A 23551-nucleotide genomic window follows, 5' to 3' on the forward strand; every position below is an offset into this window, starting at 1 on the left:
TAGAGAATAATTTACAATGCATCAATAAAATGATGCAATACCATAATTATTTCATAAGCATACATTTCATCGCTTATTTTCCTTTCTTTGCATTTTTGCCAATCCTATGCCAATACACAAGTCTAGACCTCATTATAACCGTTGGTGTTCTTTAATTTAATCAACCATTCCCTTAGGAATTTTCAACATAAATCATGCTATTTTTCTTCAAAACTCATCACCTTTATACAATTTATTACAACACATTTTATTTAAAATAAAATGTACAAAATATATCCCTAAATACCCTATAGGTCGAATCCTACAAGGGGAATTTCCAAAGATCCTTCTCTTTTACAATGCATTTTCGTTACTTCATTACAACTTGCAAACACCTAGGAATGCTTCCACTAAATTCCTATTTTGAGTTTAGACACCAAGTCCTTTTTACTTAGGCATTCTTACTAACTCATCCATTTTCACTCATTTCCAACACACTATACCTTCACAATACATAATATAATTTTTTCCACAATAACTCCTACTCACTCCATGATGGCCGAAACCTAGGAGGAATATGCAATAGGACTTTTAAATTTTTATATCACATGGATGCTTACTCAACACTATAACTTCCTAAACAACAATAATCCATCATAAATTTCACATTCTAACATCAATTATTTCCCAACAAAATATGCTCATCAATTTCATAACTTAAATCATCAAAATAATATCATGGAAATAGAGGTTTGTTACCTCAAATCAACTACCCAAAGCCTAGAAGACCTACACCAAGAGAATCTCCATCAAAAACTTCATTTTGCCCTCTTGATGAATAGTGCACGAATTTGGGATGACAAATATCTCCCTCCACAAACGAAATCAGCTCAAATGGAGGGTTGGAATAGCTTCCTTGGATGATTTCCTATGAGATTGGTATAATGGGTGAAAGATTTGGTTGCTTAATCATGGAGAAATCAAAGAAAAACAAAAACAAACCCTAAGCTTCCTTTTGCCATGGCTGTCACGGGTGGGGAAGGGAAAAGGGAGAGAGAAAGTGTAAGGGAATAGTGAATTTAAGTGACTTAGGGGTTTTTAAGCACATGTGGCTTTTTAACCGGTTGTTTTTCTATTGCATATTTTAACTTAACGGACCCGGAACTCACTTATATCTACAGAAATATTTTTATTTTTCTAAAATCATTTACATTAATTTTAATTTGTTACTAAACAATATTCATAATTCACAGTATGGTTTTTGCACCGTTTTAACGAAATGCACTGTGAATCACTAACTGTACTTCGCTCACTTCTGAACTTAACTTATAAACTTATCATTTTCTTGGGCCTATTTTGACTTGCTTGGCATATATTGGACTTTCTTATTCTTATTTCATCAATTATTTATTTCTGGACTCTACCGGTTGCTTAAACAGCAGTACAAAATACCCGGTAGAAACACTATTCACGAGATTTTCACGGAAAGTGCCAGACTATACAATTTTTCGTTCTGAACTCATATTTGTCATCAGAATTTTCAAATTATGTTCCTAAAATTATTTTGCTCATTTTAAGCTCTACCGGTTAATTCACAAAACTGTAAATTCTCCGGCAGAACGCACTGTTCATAACATAGTCATGATTACAGTCAAAATACTCGAAATCGCTCACTGAATCTAATTATGGCATTTAAATCCTTAAATTAAATCTCTAACTAAGATTTACCAGTTAGGGTCATTATAATAACATTGTCTCAAGCAGCTTTAGAAATGATAAGCCATATATATATATATATATATATATATATATATATATATATATATATATATATATGGGTAAGATATTGTAACAACCAGTTAGTATTACTAGCAATATTACTACCAATCAATTTCACCGTTAGATCGATTATATTGATCCAACAGTTATATTTATTTTTATCTTTGTATGGTTATGATTTCTCATATTTAATGTGAAAGCATTAGATATGGAAAATCATGACATACAAAGGTGAAAATAAATATGAAGTATTACATATAAGGAATCATAACCATACAAAGATGAAAATAAATATAATCATTGGTCAACATAATCGATCTAACGGTGAAATTGATGGGTAGTAACACTAATTGGTTGTTACAATATCTTTTCTCATATATATATATATATATATAGGGATAGGTTAATTCTACCTACCATTTTTCAGCCTATAGGGATAGGTTATTCTACCTACTATTTTTCTGCCTACCTTTACCTATCACTCTCAGACACCATTAGATCTTCTTGAAATTCTGATCTAACGGTGTTGGAGAGTGGTAGGAAAAGGTAGGCAGAAAAAATAGTAGGTAGAATAACTTATCCCATATATATATATATGAGAATATAGTTTCTCATGCAACATAAAAAACAACTATATTCCATATATACAGGTGACAATATTAAATGTGGGGAATCATAATCATATAAAAGGTAAAAGCATTAAATATGAGGAATTATAACCATATACCTGTCATTACTGGATGTTGGACGTCGAACGACCGGAGAAATGATAATATATATATATATATATATATATATATATATATATATATATATATAATGTGTGTCTTTTAGATGACACAAACCTAGGTCTTTTAAAAGAGAGACAAACGTAAAGATATATGAGTCCCACTGAAATAAATAAAGGACAAAAAAAATAAGATATAAATCTCACCTCTTATGTCTATCTCTTTCTTAAAGGGACTTAAGTTTCTGTGATTCTAATTCCTACCTATGTCGATTCCTTTGCCCACATGAGTTGTGAAAATATCTAAAGGACCTGCTCGTCAAAAAAAAAAAAGAGTGCTGCATATATAATTAACAAACTGTCCAAGATAGTTGTTCCATTTTCATGTATCATTCTGACCTTTCACAAGCTAGCTGGTTCAAGCTCTTTTAACATGAACCCAATGAATTTATTTATAAAACCAAAATAGGGCTAACAGATTCTTCAACCCAACTTGGCATGAGTATGACCCTAATAACAAAAACAAGTCAATTATCAATCTTGTGAGCTTATATCTGACAATACAGCAGAATCAGATACCTATTTCTGTTTTTTACCCACAAATCCTTTGATAAAGCTTGTAGCAAAAACGACAAGCCAAAAATCGGAGAAAAGCAGGTTGGAAAAGAACAGTTTTTCTGAATAAGTGAACAAGACCCCAAGTTAACTTCAACATATATGCTACAAAAGTGTGCCGTGAAAACAAGTCTTTGATTTTTGGCTTTTATTCATGGGTTACCAAAAGTTTGGGGACCAACATCAATTTCTATGCTCTTGAATCAGATGATGACTTATATTCCTCTTATCTTATCAACCGTGCAGCTGTCTGCACTATTGTTCTTTACAAAGACAAAGCAACAAGAATTCCCTAGCACTATAAGGTTTACCTCTAACTTTTGTCCATTCATTAGAATTCTTCACAACTGTACTACACAATTTTAAAGAACACAAAGAAAAGGACCTTTTTGAGATGGTATATAATCACAGATGCACACTTCTTTGTCCACCTTGTGTGTGCAAGTTCTAACTGTGTGTGCTAAATGCTAATGGGATAACTAGCAAGGCTTTATTGGAATAGTGCATGCATGACCTTGCATAACAAATAAACAGAGAAGAATAAATGGAAGAGCATGGGGGGGGACCAAAACAAGTCAATTTGAGAGTGATAGGCACGATTTTTTGGTGAAGTTTGTGTGAGTTGCGAAATTCTTATTCTCATGGCCAGAATGGAAAAGTAGAGAAGGAAAGAAACACAAATTTCAGGTGGATTTATAATACGGATGGTTGTACATTTATGTCCAAACATCATTTATGCTAATGAAAATTCATTTGCATCATTTGAGTTTTCAGCATTGACATGTTATCAGCCATCACACGTCTGTTTTCACTTTACACCGTAAACAACATATATCACATAAATAACTAATATCATGCAAAATTGCTTTGTGTAACTTGAAGGTTTGCTAGAGCATTGCAGTTATCAATTTGGTTTGAGGACCTAAATAACACAAGCAGCACATACACACATGCACATATATATGGGCCGGTTATTCTTGAAGGTGTAAAAATAAGAAGTTTTACTCTATTTTTATTATTATTGATTCACTTGTATCCAACTATTTACATAATTAAAAAATTAAAACAGTTAGATAAAAGCAGAATCAACAACCAAGAATAAAAATATAACTAACACTAGTGTAAAATAATCGTGACCCGTATAAGCAAAACATTCCTAGTTATAAGTGATTAACTATTAAGTTTACTTCAATCTAATGTTTTTTTTTAATAGTCAATTAAACTCTACTAAATCAGGAATATATTGTCTATGCTCTTCTCATTAATTATTCAAAATCTAAGACTTCCACATCGAATAGAGATGCTCAACCATTCGGATTTAATTTTTATTTTATTTTTTAATTTTCTACAAACAAAAAAGCATTGCCTAAATAAAACTTTTTCTAATTGAAACTAAGGATCCTAAAAGGATTTCTGCTAACATAAGATGCCTGACAGGTGGTCTTCAGAGAGTAGACCTTCTTTTAAGCTATCTAATGTCTTAAAGATTTGTCCTTAAGTTGCCATGAGTGGTCCTGAAAAAGGAGCAAGAGATTTGTTTCCATAGGTTAATGTGAATTATGTTCAACTAAGGGTGAACTGAAAAGTTGGTTATATAAGATATAAATGAAGCCAAATCCTCACTCATTGAACTTAGATATGGTTGAACCGTTTATTTTTGTCCGCTATATGTAGATACATTCCACGGTGAAAACTGGCATCAAGTACTGAGTACGATGGCATCTTGTGAAACCATGGTACTAGCGTGCTAGGTCATGTCAGCACCACACATGTTGTGGCCATAGTAGTACAATTGCAGATTGACATCATTTTTGTACCAGAAAGATTTTATGAGAACTATTTTTCATAATTTGAAACACTACAACTTAACTGCTTAATCATATAAACATGATCAAGTATTCATACAAGGCAAAGTGGAAAACGAAGATAGAGCAGGGTTCAAAAGACCAACTAGGAAAAGCTGGAAAGAACAAAGGAACAGTTTGCTACTGCTCATTTATGTTAAATAGGTGAGTTTTCTTCTTTCTGCTCCCTATGTCCTTTAAGGCTTCCATATTAAAAATTTGATATGTCTCTCTCAACTCTATGGAGTCTAGCCTTGCCCAGTGCTATGAGTACTTTACAGGCTTAAGATTTAAATTGCAGTGGACCAGTGGCTCTCTCCCTAAACCACAACCGATGAGGGTGGGATGAGAACAATCCTTATACGCAATCTTACTCTAACATATTTACAAAGAGGCTAGTTTTCAAATTCGAACCCGTGATATTTCATTTACAAAAAAAATAGCTTTACCATTATTTCAAGCTCGCCCTCTTTAGTGGTGGGGTAGCTCTCTCACTATGCATCTTAATTAAATACTTAATCTTACCACTCAAATCTTTATGTTACTCCTATAAGTGGCAGTGAAAAATAAGAGCTCATAATTTTCTTTTTACATTAGTTGTAATACAATCGATTGCTCTATCAATTCTGATTCCTGTTGGAATCTTTCTTTGCATATCAAGCCTGCTTTGTAGGAAGTCACATTCATTTATTACTATTATTATTATGATTATGATTATCATTATTATTATTATTATTTTGGAATTACAAAAGATTGAAGGCAATGGGTTGGCTATGCATGTGATATGGGTCCTTCATCTGCGTCACATCTGAAATCACAACAACAACAAAATAACAAGAACAAACAAAAGCAAAATCCTCTTCTTCCCATTGTAATTCCTTGAGTTCCAATAGTTAAGCATTTATCATTGACGCGCTTGGAGTTATATGAAAGCAACACTATCACTTTCAACCCACCATTCATCAAAATCAATACCCACTTCCCACTTTACTACAAGTGTTGGGATTTAAACTTTCCTTTATTAGCTTATCATTAAAGACAAAACCAATCTCCAGAACCTTACTCTATGCACTATTCCCCTACCCTATACTAATAAAAGAACACAATTAACAAAATGGAACCTGTGGTCCACACCCTTTGCACCTTCTTTTCTACCTTTCTGCTTCATATAAACTCTCCCTCCTCTGTCACTTCATTGCTCCCAAAACTCAAGGTTCTACCATTTTCACTTGCCCCTCCGTTATCTTCTTCCTCATTGTCACCAACACCTCTTTGTTAACTCTCACAATGGAGGCCAGGACTATTGTTGAGAGGAAGAGAACATTGATTGAGAAGGTGAGAAAGAATAGCACAGTTGAAGAAGAAGTGGAAAATGAAGTAGAAGAGGAGGATGAAAGTGGTGTTGGTGATGTTGGTGTTACAGAAGAAGAGAAGAAGAAAGTTGGTGGTGGGAGAAGAGGGTCAAGTGGTGGTGGTGGAGGGGTTTCTCCACCTTCATGTCAAGCAGAGAGGTGTGGAGCTGATTTGACTGATGCTAAGAGATACCATCGCCGCCATAAGGTGTGTGAGTTTCATTCCAAGGCTCCTGTTGTGGTGGTTGCAGGGCTGAGGCAGAGGTTTTGCCAGCAATGTAGCAGGTTGTTCATTCCCATGTCATCTTGAGCATTTTCTCTTAAGTGAATTTGTATTGTCTTTTAGCATTTTGTTTTATATGATAGAGTTGATCTGTTTTTCTTAGTTCATTTGTTCTTGAAACTAACAATTATATTTTTGTAAAGGAATAACTAGCACTAGTACTAACACTGCCTATAAACCTTCAACTAAGAATGGGCAAATCCTCGTACACAAGACTTATTTAAGGGTGATGGTCGATTATACACGGCCTTATCTTTACATTTTTGCAAAAAAACTATTTTATACTCGACCCATGACTTTCCTATTACAAGGACTAAGATGCTCCATAGCTCGCCCTCGAAGAACAGACTACTCCAATGAAAAATATGCCTGGATCACTGACTATAAAAATTTGGATCTTCTTTAAACAAAGTATCACTTAGGAAACATATTTTATGCATTTAACAGAAACACTCTCTAGCTAGGAATGTTTCAAATATTTAAACTTCAAAGAACTTTTTCCATGTTCATCTTTTCAGAAACCTATGATGAGTCTGTGCAGGTTTCATGACCTGGGGGAGTTTGATGAAGCTAAAAGAAGCTGCCGGAGACGCTTGGCCGGACACAATGAACGGCGCCGGAAAACCAACCCAGAAGCTAGCAATGAGGGCAGCAGCAGCCACAACAAAGGCCATCACCCCAAGGAAACTCACTGCAGGCTTGCTGATGAGAGGGGAAGGATTCAGACAAACATACCAGGGAGTTCTGGCTATAAATCTTTCAATATCAGATGAAGCCAAATTGTTCAGCCAAGCTCCCTCTCTTCTGTCACCCTACGGTTTCTTACAAGCCAAGGCATTTAATAAAGACCACTTTGAATGTTTACCAGAACAAGAATTTAACTCATTAAAAATTATAACATCCAAAGTTGGTGTGTCTTATGCTATGTAAGCTAGTTCCCCTGGAACTCTATGTTTACCTATTTAGTGAGTGTCTTTTGATTCTGTGTCCCTTACTATTAAGTGTTCCATGAATGCACCTATGAACGTTGTACCCTTATCTTCCACTGGATTAGAATAAAAAGCAATTGCTTCTTTCGACTAAATTCACATATTTATTTCAATTATTTATAATTTCTATACCTCTTGTATGCTATGTGCTAATAGATCCCATTAGGTGCTAGATTCCGCTTGAAACTCAAACTAATTACTCAAAGAAGATACATTTTAATGCATTCTTTTTTTCTATTATGGGTTTGCTGTAGATATGCATTTTTTATTTCCGTTTTCTCATAAATATCTCCACAATATAGTTGGAACCTCAGTTTGCCTATAGATAAAGTCATAAAACGGTTACAATCATGATCCTTCTCTGCTGTATCATGATTAAATGCTTTTGTTCATGAAAATCGGTCACCCTCCATCCTTTTCTCCAACGGATGTTGGAAAGGGTCATTCTCAACTTCATTCAGAGAGGATTTCCCAGGTACAAGAAATTGTTGTAACCTTACCCAATTCCCCACACATCTCAATCTCAATACTTGAAATGACTATGCAGTAATTTGCAAAAGGGTTTTCACGATCATGAGATTGTTCAAACTTCCTTGCATTCATACGAATTAATTTGGTCTACACAATCCATAACTAAATCTTTTTTTACATTTTTACATCAAACAACACGTTATGCCAGTTGGTTTGGATGAAAGCAGGTAAGAGATCACACTCTGAATGCCTCGGCATAATAACGCCAAAGGGATATCCACCTTATATCCTTATACAGATACTAAAGTATATGTTACACTTCCAAGCTTGTAAATCAGAAACTACGATGGGAGTTCTTTGATCAATGAAATCTCACAACAACGCACGAGATATCATCTGAGCTTTTCCTGTTACGTGCTTCTTCAGTAAGGTTCTTTGCTGCTGACCGAGCATCCTTTACATCTCTGACAGCATCAACGGCTTCTTGATTTGACATTACCTGAAATAATTTCAACAAACAGGAGTGAGTAGTGCATACATATACATGTGTGTATCAAAACATGTATCTATCGAGTATATAAATTGCAAACCCAAAGGCTCCCTGACTTTGGGATAGTAGGCGTGAAGGTTAAGTATACACAACCTTATATGATGTTATTAAACTCTAACCGATCATCGACTTGGTATTGGGTCCATGAATCATTGGTTCAACCGATTAAACTAAATTTAAATTATATAATGAATATATCAAAAGATGTATATTGACAGACAATTAACTGTAGTCTAATGATAAGTGCTACACTGTCCATTGCCTGGACTCAGCTGGTTAATGGTTTGATTTCCAGTTCAATCAGGGAGAGGTCTGGTTTTAATAAAAATGGTTTTACCCTTATATTTTTGGGAAGAAACTATTTTTCATAGTCAAACTTGTGACACTTGTGACCTTAACATTACCGCTACCCCAAGGCTCTCCATCATGTAACTCAGATAAACCAAAAAAAAAAAAACCACTTCCCGTTAAACCCGACTAGCGAGTGTGAGGTGGAGGAAATCATTGTACGCAGCCTTACCCTTGCATAATTGTAAAGAGGCTGTTTCCTGGAAACGAAACCATGACCTTTCAGTCATGAAGGAACAGTTTTGCCACGGCTCCGGTTCGCCCCCTTATCAAGTATCTCAGATAACAAAAAAAAAAAAAAAGAACACCTACACTATTCAAAAGGTGTGTGCATCATGCTTCATTATTTATGAAATCTTACCTTCCATAACCCATCACTGGCTAATATGACAAACTCTGCCTCATCATCTATCGTCTCCACTGTCACATACGGTTCAGAGCTTAAGTGTTTCTTCAGGCTTTTGTCACCAAATGCCCTTGACACTGCTAACTGCCCATCAACCCGAGGAACATCCCCTGAATTGATCACAAAAGTTTTATCCTTAGCACTGAAAAAAAACTCCATCCTGCCTTGAGCAAAACTTTCTAGAATAATATCAACTAGATCAGAAAAAAAGCATTTAGAACCATATGATCATTGAGCTACAACCCCCATAACTTGATTAACTAGTGCAACAATTAATTAAGATCAAGGCAAAATTATCTTAAATTTCAAAACATGTCATACCTGGGAAGTTTGATACAAAACCACCTCTGTTTTTTATATCCTCACTTTCTGTGGTTGGTTCATGATCCACTGACAGTTGTTTGGCCACGCCATTCTTGCATAAGACAGCCCTAGAATCCCCAATATTGGCCACTACTAGTGTCTGACAATTGATCAATATTGCTGTAACAGCTGTTGAACCCCCTCTACCCAATTCACCTGATTTCTCTAAAATAGTAGAATCGGTTATAATATATGCTCTCTTGACAGCATTATCTGGTTCTGTCCAGAAATCAGGCTACATGAAGAAATAAGAGATGAATAGGGGAAAAACATGAGTTATAGGCATATACATTATAACATTATATCCCAAATCCAAGGTTTCAGCCTCAAACTACATCTAAACAAAAGGGTATAAAATTGCAACATCAAAACAATAACTAAAACAGCTTGAACAATTTGTCAATAAGTGTAGTGAAGGAAAAGGAAAAAGCACAAACAAAAACTTTTCATAGAAAGCAAGAAAATCCCATTACAGGAGCCCCCATTACCTCTTTTAAGATATTATCAAACAAATGAGACCGCAAGTAATCAGGTACACTGTGACCCGAGTGGCCATCAAATATTGCAAATAAACCCAACTCATTGTTTTCAACTTGCTTAAATTGAGCAACAACATAGTCTTCCATGGCATGATCTGATCTTCCCTTCACCAAGTGAAAGCCATGAGTAATATGCTTCGACATCTTGCTCTTTCCTTTCCCTGAATCAGGATCAGATGAGCCCAAAACCTTTTCCTGCAAGCAACATACTCATATCAGAAGACTGTCACAACAAAAAAAACTCAGAACTATGTTATTGGTGCAATGGATACTCAGGTGTGGGATTTTGAACTCTTCTAAACATCGGCAATTTATCTAACCAAGTTGAATTTGATGAAGTATAAGACATTATGGTGTATTTTCAAAGTAAGTAGCTAAGGGCATCAATTTTTCTAGGACTTCAAAAATAAATTTATAAAAAAAAAAAATACTTAGCTTTTCTTATATCAATAATTGTATAAACTATATGAAATATTCTTTTGCAAACAAACATGTTTGTAGATTTTCTTTTATTTCATTGCCAAATCATATCATGTTTTACCCTCCAATCAAGTTGTCAATAAAGCAACAAGTAGCAGTAAACAAAATGGATTACATTTCTTATCCCATCAGGATCATCTTGCTTTTTGCCACCTAACATAACATAAATCTGATTGAATGATATTGCAGCTAGCTGGAATTAACAAGTTGCACACATAGGATATTAAAGGCAACCCAACCTTCATAAGGGACATAATTGACTTTTCTCTTTCATTCTGTATCTCTATGGTCAAAAAGTTTAAGACATACAGTTAAGCAACCCGGTTTTGAATCCGTGATTCACACTCATATCATAGTCATGGAAGAGCATTTAATTCTGAAGGTTGCTGGCCACATAAAAATTGATGTTTTCTGACATGTAGCTTTCCCACCATCTCCATCAATTAACCAACTCAATACTTTTTATATGATAGTTCATACACAAAGCAACAGATTTTGCAAATTTTCTGGAACAAAATACTCTAATGTAATTTGTAAAATTCTATGCTAGTTAGTTCTGGTTCTGAAATAACATAGTATGTACTTGACATAATCTGATACATTATGATCACCCATTACACAAGTTCCTTTTTTTTTTTTTAAATGATCCTCAGTACACAAGATAAATCATCAATTTAGTGACATATATTTCACATATAGATCCGAATCCGAGCTAATTGAAAATTTTGAACTTCAGAATTCAGAAAGGTAAATGGTGACACTCTTCACCAGTCAATGAAGAAAGAGCTGGGGGTGTTTGTAACAAAAATCATTAACAAAAAAATGGTGGGGTTTATCAAATTGAGCAAGATATGCATACCAAAAATATATTTGAGCATTATATGCAGCCCACTGAACAAGATGATAAAGATAAATACGAACAAATGAATACTCTCCACCATTAAATTGAACACAAAGCAAATTGTAACAAAAACAAAGCCAAAGAAGCATGAAAAATTAAATCAAATATGATGTACCATTTAATTAAAATAAAACAACAATAGCACTAATACCAAAAGAAAACAAAAGGGCGATAAGTCCATACCTTCATCTTATAGAAGATTTCTTTGCCAGTCATAGCTGAGTCTCTGAAGGATTTATATAGATTTAAGAGGGTAAGTGAGTATAGCCACGTAGAGTTTTATTTTTTAATATATTTTATGCAAATAGTGAACGAGGCTGAGAAGAAGACACGGAGAGAAGAGGTGGAGAGGCTTAAAAAAGAAGAGAAATGGAAACTAAAGAGAGAAGGGAAAGAAGAAGAGGAAGACAGGTACGAGTGTAAGATGATGAGGATGATTGTCACGTTGACACGACTTTCATTGCTTCCCAATACTATGCCGCTTTCAACGCAATTATTCAGACGCGTTCGCCACTTACCTCTTTACTTCTTGTGTCCCCACTTCGACTCTTTTCATGTTAATCATTACTCTACTTTATATATAACATTAAAAATTTAAAATTGCTGATTAATGTTTGTGAGATAATAATTATCTCTAATACACGCAGAAAAAAAGGAAAAAAATATAAATATATATGAGTCCATATAAAATTATGTTAAGAGAAAAGAGAAAAAAATAAAATATAGATATCATATATTTTTATCATAAAATTTTAGGACTTTGATTTCCTCATGTTCTATGAGAATTATTTTTTATGTTGTGACTCAATTAGTTGCAGAACCCATACGTATTAAAGGATCATAACACAATAAAATAATTCTCATGCAACATGAAATGTTTTATGAATATATAAAAAATAAAATATTTTCTATAACGTAAAAAATATTGATTTTTAAAATAAAATAAGAACCAAAAAGTAATAATGTAACATTAAAAAATAAAGCGATATGTATAGCAAGTAGCAATCCATCACTCAGAGTTTATTACAAAATCTTTCTTATTTTAATTACTTTTAACATTTCTTTAATTTTTATTAAAGTTTGTCGTAACTAATTTGAATTATTGGTGATAGAAATTAGAATAGTAACGAAGAACAAAATTAACAAACAATATGTAGCATTTACTTCCAAATCTTCTCTTATCGCCACATCCTTTATCCCTTATCCTCTCTTAGATTTTACTTCGATCTCTATGCAAATCTTTCTTTTTATTGTCCTTACTTTCCTCTTTTCCCTGCAATTTCCTTTTCCCTCTCCACATTCTTCTCTCCTTCTCCCATGTTTTCTTTCTTTTCTCTAGACTTGTGCAAAATATCTGTTACAACTTGACACCGCAACCCAAAAATTAATAATTTATAATAAGGGATTAGATAAAGTTATCTCATCCCAACAAAGTTGTTTTAGAATTTGAAAATAAAAAATTCAGAGTATTTTTTATAAAATTCATGATATAAAAAATAATAAAAAATTTAAACTACGCTGAATTTTTTTTCCCTCGACCGCAAAACAATATTGTTTTGAATATCTTATGAATTGTTTACGACACTAGCTTTTATTAAGATCTGTAACTATAATGAAAAAAGAATTTTGTCTTTCCTAACATTTTGTAAGAAAAAGTTAAAAATTTTATTTCAAAAGTTACATAAATTTTTATAGAAAATATTATTATATTATTTAATAAGTTTTATATAAAAATTTATTAAATAAGGTGCCAATAAAATATTAAATTATAATATAAATTTTTTACTAACAATACATCAAAATTATATTTAAAAAATATGCTCAACATCATGTTATTATTTTATTTTTAATGACATCAAAATTATTTTTAAAAATCAATTAACATCATTAAAAACTCAAATTTAAATTTTTTAATTTTTTACGATCTTATTATTATCATATCATTCAATAGGTTTAATAATTACTGAAATTATTATCATATTTTAAATTCATTGAGTAACAATAAAATAAATTTCAAATAATTCCAATTAAACTGTATGATCAAACTAGTACAAGAATATGATATTTCAGTATTAATTATATTAAATTAACATCATAAAAAATTTAAATTTAATTTTTTTAATTTTTACAATTACATTATTATCATATCATTTAATAAATTTAATAATTACAGAAATTACTATCATAGTTGACTTCATTGAGTAATAATTAAATAAAATTATAAATAATTCCAAATAATCTATATGATCAAACTAATGCAAGCATATGATATTTCACTGTTAATTATATTAAATTGATGTCATTCGAAAAGGGAGTAACAGCATTAAAGTTTCTCTATTTTTTTTCTTGTTATCTTAATTTAAAATCCATGAGAGATTTAGGGAGTGTATTGGATTAGAATTTTAAAATATTTTTTTGAGATAAAAGATTTTATAGATTTTAAAAGACTATTTAGAATTGGAGGGACTTTAAAGATTTTTTTAAAAAACGTTTTTTACAATCAAGATTTCACAAGATTGGATTTTAAAGGATTTTAATAGAATATATAAGATTTGAAAGGACAATATAGATTTATAAGATTTAAAAAAAAAATCATACAAATTTTTAACAAACATTCAAAAGTAAAAGAGTCAATAAAAAAATGGGAAGATTATATTTACAACCTTTTTTTTTCACAATATTTTACAACCATATCTTAACCGTTGATTTTCATCAATCAACAGTTATCATTCATTGCAAATTAAATATTAATTAATGAGTTTGATTTGCAAAAATAATAATCGTTGATTGACGAAAATCAACGGTTTAGATATGATTGTAAAAGGTTGTAAACAAAAAATAGGTTGTAAGTAAAACATTCCCCATAAAAAAATAACAAAGAAATGCAATGAAATTAATAAATAAAAAACCTAATATAATTTTTAACAAACATTTAAAATTACTAAACAACAGTTTTTCACATATCTAAAGTTATACTAGCCCTCCATGCATTAGCATCTTCTCGTTCCTGCTCTTGGGTTTGACCAATGGGTTGAAAATTATCTTCTTCATTTGGTATCAAAGCTATGCATATATGATTATAAGACCCAATTTTTTTAATTATTAAAATAATTTTAAATTTGCATATAGAACCTAAAGTTCATGATAAAATTTCGTTTGGAATTTTTTGCAATTAATCTTGAAAATCTTGGGATTTTTGTTATATGTGATGAGAGTTTTCTAACCATATATCGTATGCATATTTTCATTGAATATTTTAAGGAAATTTTAAATATGAATTTTTGAGTCTTATTACATGAAAGTTTTATTAGAAAATTTCTCAAATTTTTTTCAATCGATACATTGAAACCTTAAATTGTTTTGGGGACAAAAATTGTTTGAAATTGTTTCCTCTAGTGAAGGAATTTCGTTCATGAATGTATTGTTACGAAATATAGGGTTTATCTTATGAAAATTTCAATATTTCTTTAAATTGATATTGTTTCATTGATGTAAAACGAAAATTGGTTTGAGGGTTTTAGTTTTCTGTTATTTTTCCATTATTTTATGTTTTTGTTAATACAAAAATCACATCTTTTTGTGTTAAGAAAAACCGCGGCCCATAACTTGAAAAATTATTTTTTAAACCTCCAAAATTTCTCAAAAATGGCTCAAAAATATATTGTTTTTGAGATAGATTATATTAAAATCTCATTGTGGTTTGTTGTTTCTGGGTTCTTTTGTGATGAAAATCGCTCAAAAATATGTTGTTTGTTTTTAGATTTGACGAAGCTCCCATGGCGGAAGCCGATTTCAAGCGGGTCAACCTGTCAAAGGAAGAAGAAAACACTACAATAGAAAATCTCAAGATATCCTAGGGGTTAGGGTGAGATTGTGAGAGAGGCATCCTATTTATATTTCTTACTAAAAAGTCTCACAAAATCCTCACAAATAGAAAATTCATTAAAATTGTTAGGTTTTTGAATACCACAAGATTGTTTTTCCATTGTTTAAAATCTTGATTGAATACCAACGGATTTGGACGGACTCTAAAATAATCTTTTAAAATTCTAATCGAATACCACATGACTTTTTTTCAATCCATTAAAATTCTAATTAAATACCAATGAATTTTTTGTGCAAAAATAATCCATTAAAATCCTTTGAAATCCCAATTTAATACACCCCCTTACTCTCCCTCAATTAAAATTACTCGTATTATGCATTAAAAAAATACTACTACTATTATTGTTACCATCATCTTCCTCCTCGTATCACTCTCATCATTAATATTAATATTATATCATTATTATTTTATTATTTAAAATTATTCATTAATACTACTTTTGAAAATGAAATATTCCTATATTTTGGGAAAATAATATAGGTATGTTATTGTCCAAAACCTTACCAGGCTATTTCTGAGGGAATGATATAGTCTGGTAAAAACATCGACCCAATGATATCTATCCTCTTTTGTAATCTTAGCCACACAAAAATCAAAACCCAACGGCCCAAATTTTAATAAATAAACTTTCGTTGGCCCAGTCAAACAAAAGCTTTTGATCCTCTTAGATCGACCAGTGATTACTATTTATTATTATTGTGAAAAATTAGTGTAAAAACTTATGTTTTTATATTTTTACTAGAGTGGTGCCTGTTAAAACGCAAGTAAAAACTGTCCTTGATAAAAACTGGTAAAAATGCCGCATAAAAATGTAAAAACGGTAAAAACTTACATTTTTACCGTTTTGACCGTTTTTACTTAAAATGAATTTAAAAAAAAAAAAAGGTTTTACAAAAAAATCCAATTTTTTCCCCCAAATCATATGCATAGTATCTTGATATCTTTTGTTTGGATATATGTCTTTTATAATTATGTCTTATAAATCTGCAATTCTATTATAAGTTATGTTATGAGAATCGTCTTGTGTTTTTGGATCATTGTGTGCATTGAAAGAAGTGAAATTATATCATGATGAGCGATGATCCAAAATCTAATCTGCAGAGAGTATGAAGCAGTTAGAACATATTGGTTATCCATTACTTGTTAGTTATCACTGTTTATAGTTTTGATACTTGGTTATCAAAAATAATTTTCCTTTTTAGATAGATAAGTGGCTCAACACACATGTTCATTATGTGATATTTTTTTTACATGCATATATATAATTTTGTATCTTGACATAAAGTAGAAACTTTACGTTTTGTGTTGTTTCTACGTTTTATGTTTCTGCCACCCTTTTCCGTTTCTACGTAGAAAGTCGAGTTTGACAACATTGTTATTTACCGCTAACAACAACCGTCGTATGACATATAAAAACCAATAATATACAATGCGTTTGATTTAGATTCTGACATTTTGCAAAAACTCAAGAATGTTTCATAAAAGGAAATCGATAGCTCCTTCAAATTGCAGGGAAAATAATTTTAAACAAACAGAATTTTGTGGCATTAATGCAGACATTGAGAAGGAAAAAAAAAAAAAAATTAGTTCACGTATAAGATTAAACGACACAAGCCCAAACATATCCTCCATGCAGCAAGAGCCAAAACCTAATTTCCAAGATAATCTTATTCAGTAGATGCATCCAAGGCAAGTGAATGATGAACTTCAATGGTTGTTCTAACCAGAATTTAGGAGTATAGGAAAGAACATATTTAGCAAAGGAGTTTGTCACCTCATTGTACTCTCTTGTTATATAATCACAATTAAATGTAAAAGACCAAGAAGTAAAAATTTCACAGAAATCATAATTACTGGAAATATGGTGGGAAAGTAAGTTTTCTGAGAAAGTTAAAAAAAAGTTGTTTGATAGGTCAAAATATTATCGAAAAAAATTATTTAAATTTTCTGAGTCTATGTTTTGTTGAAGGTAAAATATTACTAAAAAAATAGGTTAAAATTATCAAAGTAACCATTACCTATCAAATTTTGGCATGTTATTTTAAGGATATTTATATTCAAATTTTCACTCTCCAATTTTTTGTTTCCTGGCTAAGTCAAAATACCACCCTCTAGGTGGTATTTTCAAGTGTTAATCTGAATAAAATTTTACACATAATATCATATTCTCGTACAAATTAAAATCTTAGGCAAATTTTTTGAAAACTATGATCTCCTTTGAATCCCACGTCAACTTTTGTAGGTAACAAAATATAACTCTGGTATTAAACACACCCTTAGGGGCAACTAGTACAAAATAAAACTCTCATACCAAACACAGCTTTAGAGGCAACTAGTACAGGCTTCGTCCCCTAATTATTTTGTATTTTAAAAGTATATATATGTACTATTATTTTCATGTGAAAAAAATAATGGTCCCCTACTGTTCTTACTATTTTTTATCTGCTGACGAAGTTACTGGTGACACAAACAGTTTAAATAATGGACTGGTCCTAGAGTAAAAAACACGTTAGGTTAAAAATTCAAGTAAAAAGACAAAACTCAAATTAATGAGATTATGTGAAAATTGTAAACCATAAAATATTAAATACAAGCGGAGCTTTAATTGTCCTTTCCTTTGTATGAAGGAAAACCAACTTTAATAATTAATGACTTTGGATATTGGAGGTTTGAAAAAAATCAAATAAAAATTATTAAATATCTTAATTCTTAAAAAAAAATGATATAAATCGACTTATAATTTTATAGGTCAGACCTTATTTTACAAGGTCTTTACTTTGTAATATTAGTGTTTCAGATTCAGTAAACGATATCTCTAATTATAAATCAAATAAAAATTCTCTGTATATTGCATAACTAAGATAATATTAGTGTCGTTTATACATAATCTACATATCACTCAAATATTTCAAAAGAAAACAAATCATTTATGTGTGAGAGTGAAGAAAAGAAAGACATCAATTGATGAAAACAAATCACTTTTTTTTTTTACAAACCGGGCCGGATCACTGATCTTTACAAAAATTGATCTGATCACACCAGTTCTATAACATGACCAGTCCAATATAAAAATTAGATCGATTACATGACTAATTCATCGGATTCTGGGTCGATCTCATTTCTATAACATTGGTCCTAACACTAGAGCGTTGACAAGCCAATGCTCAATTATCCTTATTACAAAAATGGTAAAAATGAATTGGGGAAGTATAAGCTTCCGGTTAATAATGGGATTAAAAGCATGAAATTTAGTTAAATATCATGATTTTTGTGCTTCACTAAAATTCTCACTAGAACTAATTAGAATTTATGAACTAATCCTTGCATTTTGTGGGCAAATGAACCATTTCAAATCAAGGGAATACTTGAAGAATGAAGAGACATTCTGAATGAAGGCTTGTAGACTTCAAACGCTTAAGCGCCCACTTTAACTCTTTAAGTGGTTAAGCACGCAAGCATTATAAGATAAATTTTCTTCGGGTGGTCCAACCGCCTAACCATGCAAACATCAAAAGATAAATTCTCCTATGGTGTCTGAGCACTTAAGCGTGCAAACATCAGAAGATAAATTCTCTATGAGTGTCCGGACGCTTAAGCGCCCAACAAGTAGAAAAGCCTAATTCATTGCGTCATTATAAAAACAAAGTGGCAATTAAGTTTAGCCTCCTTGGGTGACTCATAAACACTTCTACACTTGAGTAGAACCTACAGGGAGAGCAACGGTGACAGCTTGGCTTAGAAATCAAGGAATGATTTGTCACACGCTTCATCAAGATGGAATCCGAGCTTTTATTTTCTCTTTCGTTACATCATTGGTTTGATTATCTCTAGTTAAACTTTTTGTAAGTAGAGTTGATGGACCTATAATTGAATCCCTTATGTACTTAATCGTTAAAAATAAATAAATTCCCTTTCAATTTTTTGTCAATTACTTTATACTTAAAGCTTGATGGAACCTAATCGAGTTGTTGCTTGGTTAGGACGTGTAACATAGTTGAGGGGTTGTCTAGTTGAGGTGGAGGTCGAGACCTTCAATGAATAATGTCCACGAACGACAACCTTCTGGGAGAGGTAGAGAGATGTTCACCTAATAATGGATAGACCCGACGATTTTTCTTAGTCAGAAGAACTACCTATCAGGGGTCGTCGCCCTACAGGGAAATAACAATGCTTTGCTTTGGATTGAAGGAGCTTACGGAGGAATGAAAACCAATTTGTGTTGTTGAGACAAGGGTGACTCTTTCAATGCAATTTTTGAAATGGCAACTTTGCCTTCGGTACTTTTAATTTGGGTGATGGAGACTAGGATTTTTTTCTAAAGTTAGTGGATCTGGGTCAATTAGGCTGGGTTGTTAGCGTTAGGTTGATGATAGATTGGGCTTTGTCTTCTCTCTTTTTCCTATTAGTGTTTTTGGGTTGGGGCTCATCTTCAAGGCTGTGTCTAAAATCCTTGCAAACCGCATTCGACCTCATCTCACTGCATTAATCCTCCCCAACCAGTGCAGTTTTATAAGAGGGAGGAATAGTACTGATAACATAATTATTGCTCAGAAAATTATACACTCTATGAACATCAAGAAGGGTTCCAAAGGTTGGATGGCCATTAAGGTCGATCTTGAGAAAGCCTATGACAAGATCAACTGAGATTTTCTCCATAGTACATTACTTGAAGTTGGGATACCAACGGATGCAATAAAGCTGATCATGGAGAGCGTTTCCAATTCTTCTCTAAATGTGTTATGGGAGGGTTCAACCACAAGGGAGTTCTATCCAACACAAGGGATAAGACAGTTGTCTCCCTATCTGTTTGTTATATGCATCGAGAGACTTGCTCATCTCATTTTCCATGCTCTTAACAACAAGACCTGGAAACCTATTGTTCTTAGGAAACATGGCCCTCAAATCAGTCATTTGTTCTTCGCTGATGATCTCCTTCTATTTGCAGAAGCCTCATTAGATCAAGCTGTATTGATCGAAAGAATCCTCCAGTGCTTCTGCACTGCGTTGGGTCAGAGAGTTAGCAATGAGAAGTCCAAAGTTTTCTTCTATAGGAATGTTCATCATTCTAGAGCGCTGGAGATTGCCCGAACCATGGGGTTCTCTATGACTAATAACCTGGGGAAGTACCTAGGCATACCACTGCTGCATGGGCGATCTAGTGCTTGCCACTTCTCTCACATCCTCAGTAATATGGATTCCAAGCTTTCAAACTGGAAAAGAGGCTCCCTCTCTATGGCGGGGAGGACAACATTGGTTCGCTCTGTCTTATCTACTCTCCCAACGTACACCATGCAGTCTTGCCTTTTGCCAGCCAAAACTTGTGATGAGATTGAACAGAGGTCTCGCGATTTCCTGTGGGGTTCTAGCAACGAAAAAAGGAAGATTCATCAAGTAGCCTGGAACCAGATTTGTCGTCAGAAAGATAATGGAGGCTTGGGCATTAGGAACATAAGAGGGATGAATCAAGCACTCTTGATGAAAGTAGGTCATGGTATCTTAACTAAGAAGCACATCCTTTGGGTTCAAGTGCTCAAAAACAAATATGGAGTAGGGGAAGGTCTCATCCCTCCTCTATATCAAAGGAGACAAGCCTCGAATCTTTGGAGAGGAATTGTCAAGGTTTGGCCTCATGTTACTACAGGCTCCAGGATTCAACTTGGGAGCAGCTCTTGTTAGTATATGGATGTCCTAGAGACAATCTTTTTATTAGATTACGACATATGTGGACCTTTGTATTGTCGCAAATAAATAAAAGCACTATTTATCCTGTTTCATATTTTGTCTCAATATTACTGTTAATATTTTATATGAGTAACTGGACAAACCCCTTGGAATAAAATAGATATCTCTTGAGTATCTGTGATGAGATCACGATCATGAGGATTCAAGGATACTGGATATTTATTCTTAATTTTATGTTCCTAGTCTAGAGACAATGAGAATGGGGATCAGTGATCTCGGGTAAGACTAGCACAACTTATCTACTTGTATTCGGATGCAAGGTAAAGACCTCATGAGCTACAGATATGGAGATGTCTTAGCTAAAGTCGTGGGTGGATCTATAAGGGTATAGCTCGCACTGAACAGACCCACAAAAGAGACTCTCTGAGAAAATCTTACAGAGAGTATCATTAGAGTAGTCTCTTTATATTTGGGTATGTCTTTCCTTAGACCAGAAGTTATTACCTAGACTGTGTTCTAGAAGGCATGCTTTGACTGTATACCTCATCTGCCTGAAACATGAAGACTCATAGGTATACCGTTGGGCTTGTCCTGAAAGATCACAGGCTAGGGTGATAAGCTGCAGAAATTCGTCAAATCTCTGTGAGAGATTAGGTTATCTGTAAACCGGAGAAATCGGGATGACATTTATAGGGACTCGGTAATCTATGCATAGTAAAAGAGATCATGAGATGATCTGCCTTTAGAGTCAGTAAATTGAAGATTCCATATTTCGAATAAAGCTTACCCTAAACCGCAAGGATTGATACACTTCCTTGCCATAGGTTTTATGGGAAGGTAACTGAGACGAAAAGAAATACATACGGCAACCAAATATGTGTAATAGGATGATCAAGTCATTAATCTAACTAGCTCTGGGGCAACAAAGCATTGCTAGTGCTCTGTGTTGTAATTAAATGGGTTGTGGGCTTGTTGAGCCCGAGCCCATTTATGTCAGTGGCTATGTTGGACCTAATGGGTCACACACTAACACCTTAATGTCATGATGATATAGCATTAAAGTTATTGGGCCTAATAATGGTTGTTAGCCCAAGATGAAGTTTGGAAGCCCACCTAAAAGGGAGAGGGCGCATGGTATTGTTAATGGGCTTGGATGGTCCAAGACATTACTAATTAATTTAATTAGTTAAATTAATTATCAAATATTTAAATTTTGAATTTTGAATTTGAAATTTGAATTTTGAATTTTGAATTTTGAAATTCGAATTTTGAATTTTGAATTTGAAATTTGAAATTTGAATTTTGAATTTTGAATTTTGAATTTTGTATTTTGAATTTTGAATTTTGAAATTGAAATTTGAATTTGAATTTGAATTTAGAATTTAAATGTTTGAACATTTGAATTTAAATGTTTGAATTGGCTATAAAAAGTTGTTTCATAACAAAAGAGTAAGATGAGATCTTGTTGGAACAAATCCCTTGTATCAAGAGAAGATCTATGGAGATCTCCAAGGGCTGATTTGGGGCGCCATTTTGGTGGGAGATGATTGTCATCTTGTCAAACCAACAAGCTCCAATTAGATTTGGTTGTTGAGAGAATCAGTGAGCTAGTTGGTTCAAACTTGAATGCAACAACTCAAATGTATCTGGACCCTTTTTGGGCTGAATAGGGGCGCATGAATTGGTGGTCATATGATGACCAATGGTTCAGAATTTTGACTAGATAAAGACTAGTCTTATGAGGATTCAAAGGGGAGGTTGTTGGGATTTTTGAATTGCAACAACTCCACCTTTGTCTCACTCACTTGTGCGGCACTTTTATTATAAGTAAAGTAAAAAATTCTGATTTGAGATACTAATTCCCTCACTCTCTTGTGCGCCAACTTGGGTAAGTTCTCCTTAGGGTTTTCACAAAAACTCCTAGCTAATTCTACTCCAATCCATGCCCCACTCTTGTGAAGTTTTCATGTTGAAGACTTCACTCTTATAAACACCTTTACCTAGCCTCCTCCTTCACACATTGGACGCCTAGCAAGCTTGGTGTGGTGGTCAATTGGTGGCTTTCAAGAAAGTGTTCTTGCATCTTGACGTGGGTGGTGTGGATCAACGTTAGAGGGTTTGAACCCTTCAAACCTGACAGTGATCTCCTTGCTATTTGAATCACAAACAAAGGTAACATCATGTTGTCTTAAAGCATGAGTCTTGAATGCATGTGTAGTTCCGCTTGAAAAATTTTATTTTTCCCTCTCACATGCTTCGACCTTCAAGGCCATTTAACTTTCAGCTCTAACACCCTCTTCTCGAAAGATCGATGGCTCATCAACAATGAGGGTGTTAACTTGAGTGAGTCGATTAAG

At 33.0% G+C, this 23551-nt stretch overlaps 2 protein-coding genes across 3 annotated transcripts; one reads left to right on the forward strand and one right to left on the reverse strand.

The window, feature by feature from the left end:
• Positions 1-6054: 6054 nt before the first annotated feature.
• LOC133285096 (squamosa promoter-binding protein 1-like) lies at positions 6055-7655 on the forward strand. The gene is made up of 2 exons (XM_061482269.1): positions 6055-6581; positions 7121-7655. Exons 1-2 carry the CDS (start codon positions 6232-6234, stop codon positions 7350-7352), a joined length of 582 nt encoding a protein of 193 aa, XP_061338253.1. The 5' UTR covers positions 6055-6231; the 3' UTR covers positions 7353-7655.
• A 507-nt stretch (positions 7656-8162) lies between these two features.
• LOC133285094 (probable protein phosphatase 2C 39) lies at positions 8163-12129 on the reverse strand. 2 transcript variants are annotated; one of them, XM_061482267.1, is made up of 5 exons: positions 11810-12129; positions 10195-10434; positions 9665-9941; positions 9299-9453; positions 8163-8538 (listed from the first exon to the last, which is right to left on the reverse strand). In XM_061482267.1, the coding sequence occupies exons 1-5, from the start codon at positions 11840-11842 to the stop codon at positions 8401-8403; spliced, it is 843 nt and encodes a 280-aa protein (XP_061338251.1). In that variant the 5' UTR covers positions 11843-12129; the 3' UTR covers positions 8163-8400. The 2 variants fall into 2 exon arrangements, with proteins under 2 accessions (XP_061338251.1, XP_061338250.1); XM_061482266.1 differs by having other exon boundaries at positions 10195-10440; positions 11810-12126.
• Between the last annotated feature and the right edge of the window lie 11422 nt (positions 12130-23551).

Source organism: Gastrolobium bilobum, unplaced genomic scaffold (genome assembly GCF_033153095.1).
Source record: "Gastrolobium bilobum isolate Gb01-03AN ecotype WA unplaced genomic scaffold, APGP_CSIRO_Gbil_v1 utg41497, whole genome shotgun sequence".
Taxonomy (NCBI): Eukaryota; Viridiplantae; Streptophyta; class Magnoliopsida; order Fabales; family Fabaceae; genus Gastrolobium; species Gastrolobium bilobum.